Source organism: Peromyscus californicus, unplaced genomic scaffold (genome assembly GCF_007827085.1).
Source record: "Peromyscus californicus insignis strain IS unplaced genomic scaffold, ASM782708v3 Scaffold_2__1_contigs__length_46816999, whole genome shotgun sequence".
In the NCBI taxonomy this organism is placed as follows: domain Eukaryota; kingdom Metazoa; phylum Chordata; class Mammalia; order Rodentia; family Cricetidae; genus Peromyscus; species Peromyscus californicus.
The window spans coordinates 14,962,001-14,981,421 of record NW_026294540.1 but is presented as its reverse complement, the minus strand read 5'-3'; the positions used below and the strand labels follow the sequence as shown (position 1 = coordinate 14,981,421).

The 19,421-nt window shown below is 51.3% G+C and overlaps 1 protein-coding gene and 1 long non-coding RNA gene across 5 annotated transcripts in view; one reads left to right on the top strand and one right to left on the bottom strand.

Annotated features, from left to right (window-relative positions):
• Window positions 1–1,795: 1,795 nt before the first annotated feature.
• Window positions 1,796–8,102, bottom strand: LOC128121055 (uncharacterized). 2 transcript variants are annotated; one of them, XR_008222053.1, is made up of 2 exons: window positions 7,658–8,102; window positions 1,796–3,786 (listed from the first exon to the last, which is right to left on the bottom strand). It is a non-coding gene; the product is annotated as an uncharacterized LOC128121055 (long non-coding RNA). The 2 variants fall into 2 exon arrangements; XR_008222052.1 differs by lacking the exon at window positions 7,658–8,102 and adding an exon at window positions 6,772–7,504.
• Window positions 8,103–8,272: 170 nt separating this feature from the next.
• Rilpl1 (Rab interacting lysosomal protein like 1) overlaps window positions 8,273–19,421 on the top strand; it is a 36,418-nt gene continuing 25,269 nt past the window's right edge. For all 3 annotated transcript variants that reach the window (XM_052755444.1, XM_052755443.1, XM_052755445.1), the window contains exons 1-2: window positions 8,273–9,285; window positions 17,097–17,247. In XM_052755444.1, the coding sequence (XP_052611404.1) occupies window positions 8,404–9,285; window positions 17,097–17,247 (1,033 nt within the window). In that variant the 5' untranslated portion in view covers window positions 8,273–8,403. The remainder of the gene's footprint in view (window positions 9,286–17,096; window positions 17,248–19,421) is intronic.

Sequence of the window (19,421 nt, the reverse complement as noted above, 5' to 3'; positions counted from 1 at the left end):
TTTAGGTGACAAGAGAGAGGTAGAGCTGTGGTGACAGTGTCTTACAGAGATGAAGTCCCTCAACCTTGGCCAGTGTTCCTCCACCTTCCAGCCCCACACAGCACACACACACCCCGTTCCCCAGCAGGTCAGCTCTTTAGAAAAGCGCCCAAGGACAAATTTGTTTTCATGTAGAAACTCAACATTAATTTTTAATTTGGAAGAGATTAAATGCTATTCTAACATCACCCAGCCACCCAGCCAGGATTTCAAATAGGAAAATTTAACATCTGGGGAAAACACAAAAAGCTGTAGGTTGTAGGTTTATTGTATGAGCCAGGTGTCCAAATACAAAGGCCTTCAGAAATCAGGCAATTTGGTTTAGGTAATGAGAAGAGCTGCGGCAGCCCAGGCTGGCTTCAAACTTGAAGCAACCCTCCTGTTTCAGCTTCCCAAGGGCTAGAAATGTAGACATGAGCCCACCACTCTCAGCTCTCAATTCCTGGTGGTTGTTGGATTGTCTGAAACTCACTGCTGTAGATCGGGCTGACCTCAAACTCACAGAGATAGTCTTGCCCCTGCCTCCTGAGTGCCAGATTAAAGCCGTGCGCCATCATGCTCAGCCTCTCCTTTGTGTTTACTGAATGAACTTCTCAACATCGTGCTTGTGAAAGTCACCATACCATTGCATAACGGAAATCCTTTTTCACTGCTGCGTAGTACTTCACTGGATGAATTTATCAATCCCTTCTGCCGACCATAGAAATTCCACTTATGCCCAGCTTTGCACCATTTTGAGTAAGGCTGCTGGTGGCGTTCTTCTCTCACTCCCATTAAGGTTAAGCTGCAACCTAAGAGTTGAATTTCTTGGTCCCAGAGCAAAAGAGTATTTAGACTGGCCAGCTTTGCCTATTGCGCTCCAGGCAGCAGGGAGTGAAGCTCTGACCTTGGCGTTCTGGAACTGACAACTCAATCTTGGGTCTGAAATGGGAGGATGTGAGAGATGAAGGAGGCTGAAGACGGAGGGAGAGCCCAGAACCTTCCCTGCAGCCCCTGGAGAGTGACAGGAAGCCCGGAGGAGATTTGTCAGACACCACGGCGATGAAGTTGTTGGAATTTCTGCCCTTGCAGCCGGAGGAAGAGGGAGGAAGAAGAGGAGGAACATCAGTAGACGTGGGAGGGAAGAGGAGGAGGAGGGCGAGGCAGGTAGCAGAAGACATGGAGGAGGTAGAGAAGAGGGAAGAGGGAGGCGCGGGAAGGAGGGGGAGGACAGGGCAGGAAAGAGAAGGGCTGCGGGGCTGCAGCAGCTGCCATGGGCTGTGAGGAGGGCGTCGTGAGTGGGAGTGGGAGATTATTTCAGCTCGAGCCTATTCCTGGTCTCCCTCTGCTGCTGCTGCTGCTGCTGGTGGAGCACCGTCCACGCTGGAAAAGCGCCGCGGCTGCAGCCCGCCCGCCACCGTCAGGCCCCACAGTCGCCTTGCCAACCCTTCTCAGACCCCTTCCGCGGAATCACTGCTCCCCTTGGGCTTGCCTGCTCGCAGGCGATCTTGTGGTGTGACACCGGCCTGTGGCTCTTTCCCCTACATAGCCATGCCATGGGGGCAGGGGGTCCCACACCGGCCTGGAGTTTTCTCCCCACGCCCTCTGGGGAGTTTTCGTCTGTGCGATCCCATTCCTGCCGCTGGCACAAGTATTTCTTCTTCTCCCCCACAGCGGAATCGACGTTGGTCAAGAGTCCGTGGATGCTGTCATTCTTTGAAATCCTGGTCTTTATTTAAAAGGCCAAAAAACCAAAGAAGAAAGCCTTTGCAGGGAGGCGTTTTTAATTTATCTGTTTATTCATTTGGCAGGGAGGGATATGTCACCAAGTGTACGACAAGCAGTAGATAATGCTTGGGAGTTGGCTCTCTCCTTTTACCAGGTAAGACCTGGTACTAGAACTCAGGTCCTCAGGCTTGGTGGCAAGCACCTCTCCCCTTGAGCCATATAACAACCCAAAGCCTTTTTGAATCAGGGTCTTGTTATGTATCCTTGGCTTGTTTTGGGGATAATCTTTTTGGACACTGTGGGAAGTAGTGCCTCTGTCCTTCCTCACCTGCCTCATCAGATTGGTTTAATAAAGAGCTGAACAGCCAATAGCTAGGCAGGAGAGGATAGGCGGGACTTCCTGGAGAGATAGGAACTCTGGGAAAGAATCTGAGATTCACCAGCTAGACTCAGAGGAAGTTGAATATATAGTACTGAGGAGAGGTAACGAGCCACGTGACAGAATGTAGATTAATATAAACAGATTAATTTAAGTTTTAGGAGCTAGTTGGGAATGAGCCTAAGCTAAGGCCAAGCTTTCATAATTAATAAGAAGTCTCCATGTCATTATTCTGCAGTTGACAGTCCAAAGAGAGACCCATTACGCTGGCTAGCCTGGAACTCACTATGTAGAACTCAGACATATGGAGATCCACCTGCCTCTGCCTCCTGAGTGCTGGGGTTAAAGGTGTGTGCCACCATGCCAGGTCTAAAGAAATAAATAGTTTTGAGACAGAATCTCATAACACAGGACCTTTTGAGACAGGATTTCTCTGTGTAGCCCTGTAAGCCCTGAAAGACCAGGCTCTGTAGACCAGGCTGGCCCTGAACTCAGAGACCTGCCTGCGTCTGCCTCCCAAGTGCTGAGATTAAAGGTGTGTGCCACCACTGCCCAGCTTTTCTTTTTTAATATCTGATTTGTGTAAGCACACACGCCTGTGTGGAGGTCAGAGGACAACTTCCAGGAGTGGGTCGCGGGGATAAAATTCAGGTTATCAGCAGATGCCTTTACTGAGCTATCCCTCCAGCTCCAGCTTTGAACCCTTGAACCTCCTGTCTTTATCCCCCAAGTGTGAGGATTACAAACACAAGCCACCAAGACTAGCAAAAGCCATACAGTTGACCGGTGAAGTTTTATTTTTAAATAAGATGATTTTTTTTTTGAGACAGAGTTTCTCTATGTAGTTTTGGTGCCTGTCCTGGATCTCACTCTGTAGTCCAGGCTGGCCTTGAACTCACAGAGATCTGCCTGGCTCTACCTCCTGAGTACTGGGATTAAGGCGTGCGCCACCCCCGCCGGCTGACTGCCTGTGTCTTAACAATTTATTTTTATGTGTGTATGTGTGTGTGTGTGTGTGTGTGTGTGTGTGTGTGTGTGTGTGTGTGTGTGCAGGCTGGAGTCTGTGGAGCCCAGAAGAAAGCTGTGCCCACCCCCAGGAGCTGGAATTTCAGAGTAGCCTCAGAGGCTCTCTCCACCCACTGTGCCTATTTCAATGAGGTTCAGTTCCGTTTGGAATGGATGGGTCCTCCAGCAGGCTGGCCTCTTTTCTTTGCTTTCTTCCTATTTATTTACTTACTTATTTTATTTTTTTGAGAAGGGGCAGTGTTTCACTGTGTAGTCCAGGCTGGCTTTGAACTCCTGACCCTCAGGCTCCTAAGCACTGGGATGTAAGCCTCTCTGCTGTTTCTATTATCTCACACTCCATCACCAGCCCACACTTGCCCGCCACGCCCCACTCAGCATTCATTCAGTCCTATTCTCCACTCAAGACCAGAGCTTCCTTTTAGGCTGGGTGGACCATCATTGTGAGTCTCAGTGAAGCAGCATTCTTGGGTTCTTCTGTGGAAGCTGGGATGTTGTGATCCTGGTTTACCATATCCGTCCCACCTTGGCAGAGACTTGAGATCCCAGCTCAGCCCCTTGGAGGCCTCAGGAGGGATGGGATTTTAGAATACGTGCGAGCAGATTCACAGGTTCACGTAGGGAAGCCGGGATGATGTCTAGAGAGGGGGAGAGAGATTCAGAGGAGCAAGAGAAATAGAGGCAGGCCACATCTTGAGAATCCTTGTTTGAAACCCTGCAATGTGACCCACACCTGTCATCCCATCACCCAGCAAGTGGAGGCAGGAGGATCACCAGGAGTTCAGAGCCAGCCTGACCTGCACACGACAACCTTAGCTCAAACAACAAACAAAACAGGGCTGGAGAGATGGGTCACTGGTTAGAAGAACTGGCTGGTCTTGCAGAGGACCCATGTTCAGTTCCCAGCACCCACAGGGCAGCTCACAACTTATAACTCCAGCTCCAGGGGATCTGACGCCCTCTTCTGGCCTCTTTAAGCACCCAGCCCCTACCCACCGCACAGGCATAAATAAATAAAAGATTTTTTTTTAAGAAATGAAGGGTTGCATTAATGGAGATGATTGTATAAAAAATAAATCTAGGTCTCGAGAGATGGCTCAGCGGTTAAGAGCACTGGCTGTTCTTCCAGAGGTCCTGAGTTCAATTCCCAGCAACCACATGGTGGCTCACAACCATCTACAATGAGATCTGGCGCCCTCTTCTGGCCTGCAGGGATACATGCAAGCAGAACACTGTATACATAATAAATAAATAAATCTTTAAAAAAAAAATAGATCTAGCCAGGCGGTGGTGGCGCACGCCTTTAATCCCAGCACTCGGGAGGCAGAGGCAGGCGGATCTCTGTGAGTTCGAGGTCAGCCTGGTCTCCAAAGCGAGTACCAGGAAAGGCGCAAAGCTACACAGAGAAACCCTGTCTCGAGAAAAAAAAAAAAAAAAAATAGATCTAAAAGACACCAACAGCCTTTCTGGGGACTTCACATGCTTTAAACACTCCTCATCAAAAACCACAAGGGACAAAAATCTCTATGATAGAAACTGTTTCCTATTTCACAAATGAAAATAATCCAGATAAAAAGGCAGTGATTTTCCTGAAGCCATACTGTGGTTCTACAACAGCAATGTGAACTTGGCTCCACAGTCAATTTCTTTTTTCTTTTTTCTTTTTCTTTTCTTTTCTTTCTTTCTTTCTTTTTTTTTGTTTGTTTTTCAAGACAGGGTTTCTCTGTGTAGTTCTTTTTTTCTTTTATTTACTTATGTATGTATATGTATTTATTCATTTATTTTGTTTGTTTGTTTTTTGTTTGTTTGTTTGTTTTTCGAGACAGGGTTTCTCTGTGTTGTTTTGATGCCTGTCCTAGATCTTGCTCTGTAGACCAGGCTGGCCTTGAAATCACAGAGATCTGCCTGACTCTGCCTCCCAAGTGCTGGGATTAAAGGTGTGTGCCACCACAGCCTGGCTTGTTTTGTTTTTCAAGACAGGGTTTCTCTGTGTAGCTCCGGCTGTCAAGGAACTCACTCTGTAGACCAGGCTGGCCTCGAACTCAGACATTTGCTGTTTCTGCCTCCTCAGTGCTGGGATTAAATGTGTACATCACCACCACCTGGTGAGCTGGTGTCCTACTTTTTAGTCCTTGCTGGCCTGAAACTCACACAGAGATCTGCCTGCCTCTGACTTCTGAGTGCAGGACCTCACCCAGATTTCAAATTGTTAATTTTTGCGTGTAGGCACACATGTGGCCACCCACATCCTAGCACACTCAGAGTCAGAGGACACTTTGCAGAGTCCATTCTGTCCTTGGACTGTGAGTCCTGGGGATGGAACCCCAGTCACAAGACTTGGTGACAATTACCCTCTGAGCTTGCTACATCACTCATCAAGTCCTTGATCTGCTCCCCCCCACACACTTCATGGTCCCCCTGCCTCCACATCCAGCATGCTGGCGTTGCAGGTGTGTGCCGCCAGACCCCCAGCTCACACTGCTTGATGAATGGCTTATAGTCTGTTGGTTACCATGGTAACTATCTTACCCCCTCTGAGGGTTTCCCTCTGTTGCCAGCCTGCCCTGGCTCCAACTAAGCCGGCTGATGAACACACAGCAGAGCCTTTGCACAAATGTCACAGGTGTTTTGTGACCTTTGCCTTTTATTCTGCACCGGAGGCCCTCCTCCTCCAGGAAGCCTTCTCTGATCTCCCCACCCAGCTAAGTGTAAAACTGGGTATGCGGCTGATGCCATGTTGGGTCACTGTTGATATATCCCTCCTCAACTCTGGGAGAATATATTTACCTTTCTGAACAGGTGCACGGTTTACTTTAATAAAATTCTAAAGATGGAGCTGAGCACCACAGTACACACCTGCAATCCCAGCACTCTGGAGAACAGACAGGAAGATCTTTACGTGTTCAAGGCCAGCCTGGTCTTGGTCTATATAGTGAGTTCCAGGCCAACCAACCCTACACAGTGAGATCTTGTTTCAAAACTGATTGATAAACCAGGCGATGGTGGCATACGCCTTTTATCCCAGCACTCGGGAGGCAGAGGCAGGTGGATCTCTGTGAGTTCAAGGCCAGCCTGGGCTACAGAGTGAGTTCCAGGACAGCCAAGGTTACATAGAGAAATCCATTGGTTGGTTAATTAATTAAATAAATTAAATAGGGTCAACAAGATGGCTCAGTTTATAAATAAAATAAGGGTATTCCTCTCTTGGACCGCTTCCTTCTCTTGAGAGTTCGTCCTTGGATATCTTTAGTAGGTCTATATTCACTCTGCTTTAAAAACGTGTATATACACAGCTGGGTGGTGGTGGTGCACACCTTTATCACTCTGAGAAACAGAAGCAGACAGATCTCTGAGTTCGAGGCCAACTTGGCCTATACAGCAAGTTCCAGGACAGCCAGGGCTTCACAGAGAAACCTTGCCCCGCCCCCAACACACACACACACACACACACACACACACACACACACACACACACACACACTCGAGACAGTTTTGGAGTGATACAGTCGCCCCAGGGTTTACAGACACATTAAATAATTAAATAAGCTAAAATGCACAGTGCGCTTGGAACAGAGCGGGAGAGAGTTCTCCCGGTGCTGAGCTGGGCTGTGTTGGTCAGCTACCTGCCAGATGTTCAGCAGATTCCACAGGAAAGTGCAGCCTCCAGTGCAACAGTTTTCCTCCTGTGAAGTAGCTCCCAGTGCTACTGATCTCAGTACAGCCACCCCATTCAGTGTAGCAGCCTCCAGTGCAGCAGCCTGGGGGTCAGACAAAAACCCAGCTACAGTATATATATTGTCTGTTTGTTTTGTTGAAACAAAGTTTCTCCATGTAGCTATGTCTGTCCTGGAACTCACTCTGTAGACCAGGTTGGCCTGGAACTCAGTGATTCCCCTGCCTCTGTTTCCCCAGTGATGGGACTAAAGGCATGTTCCACTACTGCCCAGTTTCTTTATACATTTCTCTGTGATAAAGTTTAATTCATAAATTAGGCACAGTTCAAGAGTTAGGATTTTTGTTTGGTTGGTTTTGTTTTTTGAGACAGGGTTTCTCTGTGTAGTTCTGGCTGTCCTGGAACTCACTCTGTAGACCAGGCTGTCCTGGAACTCACAGAGATCCGCCTGCCTCTGCCTCCTGAGTGCTGGGATTAAAGGCGTGCGCCAACACTGCCCGGCTCAAGAGTAAGGCTTTTTAACAATAAAGTAGGATTACTCTAATAATATACTGTATTTAAAGTTATTTAAAATTTATAAATTGTTTCTTTCTGGAAAGATCGAATGTTTCCAGACAGTGGTTGGGGGTTTGTAACTGAGACCGCACATACACACACACAGAGAGAGAGAGAGGGGGGGGGGGGGGGACGATGACAAAAAAACCCAGAGATTGAGGTGGGGGCTACTGCAACCTCTAGGCTTTCTCAATTTTTTTATGTAAATGAGATAAAATGTGCTTTAATCCTAGCACTCAGGAGGCAGAGGCAAGAGGATCTCTATGAGTTTGAAAACCAACCTGGTCTTCATAGCGAGTTGCAGGTAGCCACTCAAAACAAACAAAACCAACAAAATTTCTGTCCTGAAGAGCCAGGGACCTCTCAGTCAGACAAGTGGAGGCCTCCTCAAGCAGAACCTAATGCTATGTATGTAGTAGGCAGTTCACGATGGTGGGAATTCACGGGGTTCCTCCTCCACGCGTGGGAACAGAATAGTTGGGGCTGGGGGCAGATTCAGGATAGTCTCTCTTGGTGTGGAATGGAGTCTGATGGACAAGTGGATTTGGCGAAGCCAAAGGACGAAAGGAGCTCAGGACCAGTCTTGGGACTGAGACCCAAATCCCCAGCCAGTCTTCTTCCACCGACAAGTGACGTTTTGGCTGTAAGCAGCTATGAGTTAGTGGCGGGGCAAGCGGGGCAGCCAGCGGCTTCGGAGACCGAGGACACTTTGCGTTGTTGGCTGAAGTCGCCTGAGATTCTGCTGGAGCACAGGGTGGTGTGCCACCGAGTTGGGGTAGACAGCGGAGCCGAGGGGAGAGTAGACCTGAGGGGGTCAGAGGTTCCCCAGGATGAGCTGAAGTCGGGGTAGTGCACTGGGTGGCTCTGGGGACCGAGGACCCCTATGCGCTGTGGGCTGCTGTCCCCGAGGCGCCTGCTGAAGTGCAGGGTGGGGAGCCGTGGAGTCGAGGTGAGAAACGGAGGAGCTGAGAGCCTCTAGCTGCCGGGGTCCTGCACGAGCTGGATCGCAGCAGGGTGAGCCCACCCCATGACCCTATCCCTCCGCAGACAGACTCCGCCCCCTCCTGCAGCCGCCAATGGCCGTGCGCGGTGGCCTCCCCGCTGCCCGGGAGGCGGAGCGCGGCTGGAGGAGGCGGAGCAGGGCTGGGGTCGCGGGGACCGGAGCCCGGGAGGCGGGACCGGAGCCAGGGGCGGAGCTTCGGGACCAGCGGGGGCTGCCGCACCGGGACCCCCGGGGGACGGAGACGCGCGCCCCTCTCCCAGCCCACGTCGCCTCGCAGCGTCCCCGCGGGGAGGAGCCGGCCACCCGGAGTCACTAGGCGTTTCCAAAGTTTGGATTCACCTCCCCGGGAGGAGTCTCCGGGCCGCGGTCCCTCCGGGCACCGGGCGCCACCCGCCTCCCAGGCCGGGACCCGCGTCGACCATCGCTCGGTGTCGGAGCCGCAAGTCGGGAGGCGCCGCGGGCCTGCGCACGCGCCGCCGCCCTCGCCATCCTCCCCGCGGTGCTCCAGCTCTCCCCCCCGCCACCCACACCCAACTCCCGCCCCCCAAGTTCACGAGTTACGCGAGTGGACGGAGGGCGCGGGGCCCGCGCGGGGCCATGGAGGAGCCGCTGGGGTCGCCGCCCGCCGCCCTGTCGGCGCTGGAGAAGAACGTGGCGGAGCTGACCGTCATGGACGTGTACGACATCGCGTCGCTCGTGGGCCACGAGTTCGAGAGGGTCATCGACCAACACGGCTGCGAGGCCATCGCGCGTCTCATGCCCAAGGTCGTGAGGGTCCTGGAGATCCTCGAGGTGCTGGTTAGCCGGCACCATGTCGCGCCCGAGCTGGACGAGCTGCGCCTGGAGCTGGACCGGCTGCGCGTGGAGAGGATGGACCGCATCGAGAAGGAGCGCAAGCATCAGAAGGTGGGCGGAGGCCTCAGTCTGCCGGTCCGGGCAAGGGGCTCCGACTCCTTGGGTGCCATTCGGTTCTGGGCAGCCGCTAGTTTCCTTGTGGATGAGTGTACACAGTGCCTAGAGTACAAGAGAATGTTCAAGGGGTGTTGGGAGGGAGGGGGGAGGGAGGCCCTGGTCGTCTTGGCCCGGCTTGGAGCACTGAGTCGCTGTGTGACCTTGGGTAACTTGCTGAGGCTCTCTGAGCTTTGTTTCCTGGTCTGTCCGACGGTGATTACAGTAGAACCCACCTACAAGGATCAAATGGGATGCAGTGGGCACAGTACTTAGTATTATTTTATTCCAGGAAGGAAGTCAGTCCCCGCCCACCCTTCTTTGTGACCAAGGTGTGACACTAGATGTCCAGCCCTTCCTTTTCATCCTATCTGAAGTCCCTCAGAGCCCTCAGAGTGAGCGCCAGTCCTGAGCCCCCATCCCGGGCTTCGTGGTAGCAACTTTCTTCCCAGGGTCCCCCCAGTTTATTCGCCTGCACCCCGAGGTGCCTTCCCGGCCTTGGGCTTGCCTTTGATTCTTTTAAAACTATAAAGTGAGGATATTCTTCACTTTACGGATGAGGAAGCAGAGGGTCCGGATGCAAAAGGGATTCACCCCAGGTTACCGACGGGAGTCCCTGCCCTCGGGAGATACTTCCGGGGTCTCTTCCCCAGTCTGGTTGAATCAGGGCACCGAATAGCTCCAAGTGGCTTTCAGGCCCACCCTCTGCCCCAAGAGCTGTCATCTGCCTTTGGGAGACCAGACCAGACCAGACTAGGTGCCCGGGGTAGGGAAGTGGGAGACATGTGGTTTCCTGCCCAAACCTCAGCCTGGGCCGCTAGCTTTTGACGGACCTCTTCCGACTGGGGATGGGAGGAAACTCCTTTTCTCTGGATGCTGGAACCTGTTCTGGCTTGCTGTGTGGCCTCAGGAAGTTTGGTTGGCCTCTCTGAAACTCCCTGGCAGGCCATCCTCTATTGTGTACTGTTGGGATGGACCTTAAGTTTTCTGAGACAACGGTCAAAACTAGGTGTTCGGCCTCACCCGGAGGACAGGCCATGGGTGTGTGTGTGTGTGTGTGTGTGTGTGTGTGTGTGTGTGTGTGTGTGTGTGAGCATTATGGTCAGGCCTGGCTGTGTTTATCCCCCCCACCCCACCCCTTGTCCTGTGCCCTGGGGTCAGGAAGGAAACTGTGCTCCTCAAAGCCAGCTGCATTTCCAGGGTCACACTTGGAGCCGGAAAGTGCCTCCCTCGGTCCTGTAATTAATTTCCAGAATCTCAGGATCGCTGGGACGCTGGAGCCAGACAGCCTGGTTTTAAACCCCACAAGTTGGCAGGCCATGGGCTCTGGGACAGATCGCTATCCTGTCTGTGTCACGGTGCCCTCTGCTATCCCGAGACAATCTCAGTCCCCACCCTGGAGGACAGTGATGAGCCTTGGGTTGGGGGCAGCCAGTGGACACAAAGGGCATAGGCCAGAACCTGGGGCGGGCAAGATGATCCATTGGGTAAAGGTGTTTGTCACTAGAGGCCCAAGGCTCAGAGGTTTTCTGGGGAGACACACTGAGATGCCCCCAGGGGTTATTGATGCCCCCACCTAGGCATTTCTACTTCCCCCTTCCCCCCAGATATTCCACCTCTCCTGGAGGGCCTCCGGGAGGGAGGTCCTTGCCGTCCAGCTGAATCCTGACTATGGGCTCAGGCCGGGTGTCTGCTGGAGGTCCTGCTGGCACTTTTTCGTGTCCCCTCCCAATGCTTGCTTTCTGCTGTGCCTGGGCTGGGCCATCACAGGTCACCAGAGTCAGCTGGAATTCTCAGCTGCACTTGTTGCTTCAGAATATCACCAGCTGCAGCCAGGAAGCTGGCACCAGGGCTTGTTTGTAAACAGCTAGAGTGGAACCCCTCCTCCCCAGCCCGGGCCTCTTTGTGTGGCTTCTCCGTAGGGTCAGAACAGGCCCCTTCGTCCTCGGGTCTCTTCTACAACCAGAGACAGCTTCGAGCTATTTTTTTTTTTTCCCCTCCCACAAAAACCTCAGCAGCCCTTGATCTGGCTCCCGGCTCCCCCTACCCTCCCACCCTTCCCTCTCTCTCTGTAAACATAGCTTCAGAATGGCTGCGTCCTACCCTTCCACAGACACATAGACTTACCCCATTGGGCTCATGGCTCAACCCCAGGCCACGGACTCCTGGTTCTGCCTGATTAGGCAGTGCACAACCCTATGGGCATGCCATGCTGCTCAAAGTGCTCTCCCGGGCGATGTGGGCAGTACCAAGCAGAGGGAAGCCGAGTCGGGTCCTCAAGTCAGGCAGCAGGTGGGTGACAGAATACGGAGAGTGGGGGGCTGCGTGGGTATGCCTGCACGGAGCACACCGTGTGTGTTGTTCACTCAGCAATCACATGGATAGAGTTGTAAAGCTGGGATTCATGCTCAGCAAGCCCTCTACACTCCACACCCCCAAACCCCAGATGTACTTCCCGTGTTCCCGGCACCCTTCTGGGGACTTGGGGATGCAAGTGAAGGTCTGGCCCCTGTGGGCCTGCAGTACTAGGGCCATGCCATTCCATAGCAACAGGAAGTACATGCTAGGAGGAAACATGTGAAGTTTATTTTCACACAGAGAATGGAAACCATGTATATCCATGACACTTTCGTTCTCGCACGGATTCAGCATAAAAATTGCTGTGTTCTAGTTTCTCTGTGGTGCTGCAGGTGAAATCCAGGGCCTCAAGCGTGCTAGGCAGGTGCTCCTCCACCGCCCCCTGGTATAAGAATTGTTGAGTACTTATTATTTAATTTTGGTTTTTATATATAAGTGTTTTGCCTGCATGTATGTCTGTGGGCCACATGCTTCATGCTCACAACGGCCAGAAGAAGATGACTGGAGTTATAGATGGTTGTGAGCCCCCATGTGGGTGCTGGGAATTGAACCCGGGTCCTCTGGAAGAGCAGCCAGTGCTCTTGACTGCTGAGCCATCTCTCAGGATCCAATACTTTTTTAAAAAATATTTTTTAACCTTTTTTTTTTTTTTTTTTTTTGCTTGAAACAAGGTTTCTCTGGAATCCTCTCTGTAGACTAGGCTGGACTTGAACTCAACAGAGAGCCACCTGCTTCTGCCTCCCTAGGATTAAAGGCATGCATCGCCATGCCTAGCCTGCATACAGTTTTCATTTATTTATTTTCTATTTTTGAGGCAGGGTCTGATGTATCCTAGGCTGGCCTAGAACTTGTTATACATCAGAGGATGACCTTGACCCTCCGATCCTCCTGCCTCTTACCTCCCTGGTGCTGGAAATATGGGTGTGAGCCACTGGGCCTGGGAATGGTACCAAGGCTTTGTGCATGCCGGGCAAGCACCCTACATACTGAGCCACAGCCCCGGGCTCCATCCCCTTTTTTTTTTTTTTTAAGTTAAAACATTTTATTACATTTATTTATTTATTTATTTTATTTATGGCCAGGAGCTACACACGTGGAAGTCAGAGGACAAGCCACAGGAGTCACTGTGTCCTTCTACCATACGGGTCCCTGGTCAAGTCAGGCCTGATGAGAATGGGCCCCCATTCTTCTCGTAACCTCCCGTTTGGAATCCAGCATGTATTTCACCTGTCCTAGCGTGAGTGCATACATTTAAAAATAAACAGGGATGTCCGCTTATGATTAAGTGCCGTGAAGGAAGTAAAACAGGGAGCCATGATGGAGGTTGTCTAGGAGGGAGGGAGACTGTCGGGGAAGTTCCTGATGCGGCATTGTCTGCCTTGAGGACTGGGTGAAGTGAGGAGCCAGCCACGGAGAGGTCTTGGGGGAGGCCCATACCCACAAGCAGACACACACACCTACATATGATTAAAAATAAATCTTTGAGGTTGGGGATTTAGCTCAGTGGTAGAGCGCTTGCCTAGCAAGCGCAAGGCCCTGGGTTCGGTCCTCAGCTCTGAAAAAAAAAAAAAATCTTAAAAAAAAAAAAGGAAAAAGAGAAAAGGACTGGGCTGTAGCCCAGCTGGTAAAGTGCTTACCTAGCTTGCATGAGGACCTGGGTTCGAATCCCAGCACCGTAGAAACCAGACATGGTAAGCATGCCTGTAATCCTAACACTTGAAAGTGGAGAAGGTGAGGATGTCAAGTTCAGCCTCGTCTACGTAGGGAGTTTGAGGCCAACCTGGGCTACATGAGAGGAAAAAAAAAACCCCAACTGTGGCTAAAATCTATATTCATCTCCTGTGGCCGATATAACATTACAGCACTAAAGGTTCAAAGGAGAAATGTGTTGTAATTCGTGCAGTGGGTCACTGAAGTACAGTGGACAGGACTGGGTAACCATTCTGGAAGCCAGGAGTCAGAAATGGGTGACGCTCAACAGCTGGACCTGGTGGTGCATTTGGCAGGCTGAGGCAGGAGGGTGGCAAGTTTTAGGCCAATCTGGGCAACTTAATGATGCTCTGTCTCAAACAATACACAAAGGGCTGAGGGAGGGTGCTTGAGGTGTGCAAGGCCCTGGGCACTGTCCCCAGCACCAAAAACTATAACATTAAAAAAAACACAAAACACCCCAGGGTGTCAGGGAGGCTCCATTGATTTAGGATGCTCTAGGGGAAATCTTTGCATTTTTCGGCTTCTGTGGTCTGCATCCCCCGGTTTATGGCCCCTTCCTTCACCCTCAGAGCCAGTGTGTAACATCTTCTAGGTGCTAGCCTATGCCTCGCCCTCCCACTCTGACCCCTGCTGACCTTTGACAAGAACTCTATGGTCACATCGACCCACCAGATCTTCTGGAGGCCAAAGTCCCTTTTGCTGTAGAAGGTGACATACTGTTAGGTTCTGGGGACTAGCACATGGGTGTCTTTGTGGGGGCCACGGTTCCATCTGCTTAGCTGGTTACTCCTGATAGTCACTCAGGCCTCTCTGTGTTCAGCCTGTCCCAGCCGGGGTCAGAGGAAGGGTCTGGCCCCGTTTCCAGGCCACCCCTGTGTGCAGGACGGTCCCTGACCATTACTCCATCTCTTCTCTGCCTAACGTGACACTTCACTCGGCTTGTGACCTTGAACCAGCTGTCGGTGTACATAGTCACGGGCCAGTTTCCGGGCAGAGAAGAAGGGATGGGGGAACGTCTCTAGGAGATGAGGGAGGGTGGTGCTGGATGTCTGGCCACCTAGCCAGCCTGTGACAGACTGTAGGAGGGGAAGGGTGGCCACATCCTGACTGTGATGGCACCTTCTGTGTCCCCAGTGCCATTTTAAACCCTTCCCATCCAGCTGACTATCTCCTCTTCCCAGCAGTCCTCAAAGGGACATACTGTTGTCATTTCTCGGACATCCACGGTTTAAAGAACTTGCCCAAGATCAGCTGTTTGTAGTAGGAACAGAGTTCAAGCCTGGGTTGGCATATCCAGGCCTGGTGGTACAAGCCTGTAATCCTAGCTACTGGGGAGGTTGAAGCAGGAAAATCAAAACAAGGTCTGCCTATGCTACAGAGTGAGTTCAAGATCAGTTTGGACAACTTAGTGAGACCATGTCTGAAAAGAGGTCAGCAGATGTGGCTCATTGGTAGAGCCCCTGCCTAGAATCCCCCATTGAGGGGCTGGAGTGTGGCTCAGTAGTAGAGTAACTGCCTAGAATCCCCCAATGAGGGGTTGGGAGTGTGGCTCAGTGGTAGAGCTCCTGCCTAGAATCCCCCAGTGAGGGACTGGGGTGTGACTCAGTGGTAGAGCCCCTGCCTAGAGTCCCCCAGTGAGGGGCTGGGGTGTGGCTCAGTGGTAGAGCCCCTGACTAGAATCCCCCAGTGAGGGTTGGGGTGTGGCTCAGTGGTAGAGCCCCTGCCTAGAATCACCCAATTGAGGGGCTATGGCTGCCGTTCAGCTGGAGGATACTTGTGAGGCCCTGGGTTCCATTCCCAGCACCTTAAACAAGCAAGCTTGTGTTGACAGGATGCAAGTTGCTGTCCCTCAGCTTGGCTTGTAGCCGAGGCCACCGCCATGGTGCGCCCCAGCCTCCTTCAGGCCTCCGAGTGGTTGCTTCCGTGTTCACAGTTGAACGACTGAGAATGTTTGCATTGCCTCTGAAGAGGAACCTGTGCGCACTAACCATCACTCCCAGTGCCTCTCAGAGCTCTGGCCAGAAGCCCCAGGTTACCTCTGCCACTGTGGATGTGCCCGTTGGGACATTTCATAGAAATGGCATTGCGGACTGTGTGACTTTTTTTTTTTTTTTTTTAACCTTTTAACCTGGCTTCTCTTCTTAGCTGGGGATCATGTTAGCAACATTTCATTCCTTTTTATGTCCAGATGATAGCCCGTTGTTGGGAGAGGTCGGTTTGATTTATGCCTCCTGGGCTGGTGGACGCTGGCTGGCTTTTTCCTGCTGTGAGCAACATTTCCAGCAGTTCTCAACCTGTGGGTCATGACCCCTTCAGGGGGAATCAAAAGACCCTTTCACAGGGGTTGCCTGAGACCATCAGAAAACACAGATATTTACATTACGATTCATAACAGTAGCAAAATTACAGATATAAAGTAGCTATGAAAATGTTATGGTTGGGGGCAGGGGTCACCACATCATAAAGGACTATATTAAAAGATCTTGCCGGGCGGTGATGGCGCACGCCTTTAATCCCAGCACTCGGGAGGCAGAGCCAGGTGGATCTCTGTGAGTTCGAGGCCAGCCTGGTCTCCAAAGCGAGTTCCAGGAAAGGCGCAAAGCTACACAGAGAAACCCTGTCTCGAAAAACCAAAAAAAAAAAAAAAAAAAAAAAAAAAAGATCTCAGTGTTAGGAAGGTTGAGAACCATTGTTCCAGACCTCTGAATGTATACATGATCATGTAGGTGTGGGCCTGTCTTTTCTTTCCTGGGTCTTCTTTATTTTTTGGTGGGGGAGGAGTGGCCCAGGCTAGCCTCTGACTCACCCCAAGTCTCAGCTTCTTCTTCCTTTTTTTCTTTTTCCCAAGACAGGGTTTCTCTGTGTAGTCCTAGTTATCTTGGAACTTGCGGTGTAGATCAGGCTGGCCTCGAACTCAGAGATCTGCCTCTCGAGTGCTGGGATTAAAGGCGTGCGCCACCACTGCTCAGCTCCTGTTTTTAATCCTTTTTAATAATGTGTGGGTTTGTGTGTCTGTGTATGGGTGTGAACATGTGACTGAAGGTATTGGGAACGAAACTCACATCCTCTGTTAGAGCAGTTCACTCTCTTAACCTCTGGGCCACTACCCCCGTCCTTTTTGAAATTGCATAGATTTTTTTTCTCTGAGATGTTCTTATAGTCTAGGTTAACCTCTTAACTTGAAGACATCCTCCTGCCTCAGCCTCAGCCTCCACAAACAGCTGGTAATGGAATAATCTCACTAATTTTCTTCCATGTCTTTCAAACCTGAAAGTTTTTGGTTCCCTCACTGAGGGAAACTGAGGCTCTGAGTGGTTATTGCAAGCTGCTCAGGCTGCCTTGAGTAGATGTCTTTCCCAGAGAGCAGAGGAACCCTGGCACTATGGCCCTGTCACAGGACCTCTGCAGCCTCTTTGTGCCTTGAAGAGGTGACTGGGGAATGTCGGGACTCTGTAGCCAGGGATGGCTTATCCACACAGCTGGAGAACACAGGTGTGGCCTGGACATGGACCATGTCACTTTGGTGCACACACCAGCAGAAGAGGCCCTGTGTGGCTCTGTGTGCCACCTGCTGGAGACCCGCTTCTATTGGGTGAAGGGGGTGACTCCAAGTCACACAAACAGAGCAGTTCTTGGATGGACAGGTGAGATCCTAGATGGCTCTGATCCTGCTCTGACCCTTGCTGTCCTCCCTACAGGAGCTGGAGCTGGTGGAGGATGTGTGGCGGGGCGAGGCGCAGGACCTCCTGTCCCAGATCGCCCAGCTGCAGGAGGAGAATAAGCAACTGATGACCAACCTCAACCACAAAGACGTGGGCTTCTCTGAGGAGGAGTTCCAGAAGCAGGAAGGTGAGGCACCCCGTCCCAGTGATCCCCATGACCACTCAGGCGGCTGCCTCAGTTCTGGAGCCTTTAGCCTCCGTGGGCAGATGGGAATCACATGTTGACTCTCGGATTACAGATGTGGATGTGGATGTCCAGATTACAGATGTGGATATGAACTCAATTAGCTGTCACGGTTTTCTGCCCTCCTACATGGTTCCTCTGGGCCCTGGGACACATTGGACAAGCCAGACCCTGGCCACTGGAAACTTTGTTTGAGCATAGCGGGGATAGGCAGCAAGTATGTGAACACTACATAGATGTCTTGTTTTGATGTATGCCAGCTGACACTTTGTGAGAGCTGAGATGGGGGCATAGGGTAGCAACTTGCAGTTGCTTTAGGTCATCCAGTCATTGGGATGGTCACAGTTCAGCCCTAATGAAGTGGTACATGGAGTCACCTTAGTGCCATGTACAGGTGGTACATGCCAAGGCCCTGGGGTAGGAGTGTTTGAGGGAAACCTAGAAGGCTAGGGTAAGAGAAGATGGTCGCAGCTGAGGGTGGCTGGAGATACGATCAGAGGGGTCCACGGTTGGGATTGTTCTCTGTGTTTAGAGATTGTAGGTTGTGGTCACAGGACAGGGTGACTACGATGGGGACAGCAATTCTGATTTGATTGGCACTGGAGGCCATCAATTGCCACCTGTCCCATAAACTTACCTGGGACCTTCATGCCTGACTCTCTCCTGGGGTGCTACCACTGCCCGGCTTGTTTTGTTTTTGAGACAAGGTCTCATTGTGTAGCTCTGGCTTTCCTGGAACGTGCTTTGTAGACCAGGCTAGCCTCCAATTTACAGAGCTCTGCCTCCTGAGTGCTGGGATTAAAGGAGTACACTATCACACCTGGCTGCTGGCTCTTCAGCCTGAGAAACCCCTGGCTGTCCACATAAAGCCACACCCTCTGGTTTGATGGACAGGATGAGGGCCCTGTAGAATCTGTGGTTACAACATTGAAAGGATAAAGTATGGGGCTGGGGTTGTGGCTCAGTCAATAGAGTCCTTGCCTAGCATGCATGAGGTGCTGGGTTGGATCCCAGGCATTGCACACACCAGCTGTGGTGGCGCACGCCTGTAATCCCAGCAGTCAGGAGGCAGCGGCAGGTGGATCTCTGTGAGTTCAAGGCCAGCCTGGTCTACACAGCATGTTCCAGGATAGCCAGGGCTGTAACACAGAGAAATCTTATCTCAAAAAAAAAAAAAAAAAAAAAAAGGAAAGTAATAAAACAATTAAAACAAACAAACAAAACATACAAGGGCCAGCGAGATGGTTCAGTGGGCACAGTGCTTCTGGCTAAGCCTGACCACATGGGTTTAACCCCCAGGTCCCACACGGTAAAGGGAGAGAATGGACTCTTGTGCATTGTCCTCTGACCTCCTCACAAGTGAGTGTGACATGCACATGTACACACGCACACAGCACATACATGTACACATACACAGAGACACACACACGTACACATGCATACCCATACACACAGACACACAGACACAGACACATGCATACACATACACACACATACATATACACATACACAGACACACACACACAGACACATGCATACCCATACACACAGATACACACAAATAAACGTAATAAAATTCAAAACAAATGAAATAAGGTACCGATAAGGACTGAAGGAAAAACAAAACATAGACAGTGGAATCCTGGTCTGGAATTCTCTTCTCATGGGTGTTCTTTTTGTGGAGAAGTGTTTGGTGGATTAGACATCGGAGTGTTACTGTCTGGAGCCAGGCCACACAGCTGTGACTCTGGACCCCAGCACTGACTTGCCACGTCATCTGACGGACTCACAAGACCTTTGTGTGCCTCTGTTGCCCAGGCTGAAAGGGACGAGGCAGGAGTCGCACCTCTCTTATAAGTTTGTCTGCCTTCTTAGTTTAGTGTTTTCAGGGTCTGTCTATATTTTAGTAACGTCAGTGGTTCTCTGTCTCTTTTCATAGCTGCATACTATTCCATTTCATAGATGGACCATGTCTATCATTCATCCACAGACAGGGCTTTCTGGTTTCATCCACTTTGGGGCTGCTGTGAATATCTTTTGGGTGTTTGTGGGAGACCTGGTTTCAGCTCTATGGGGTCCGATTCTAGGAGTGGAATTGTGGAATCATTTTATTTAGG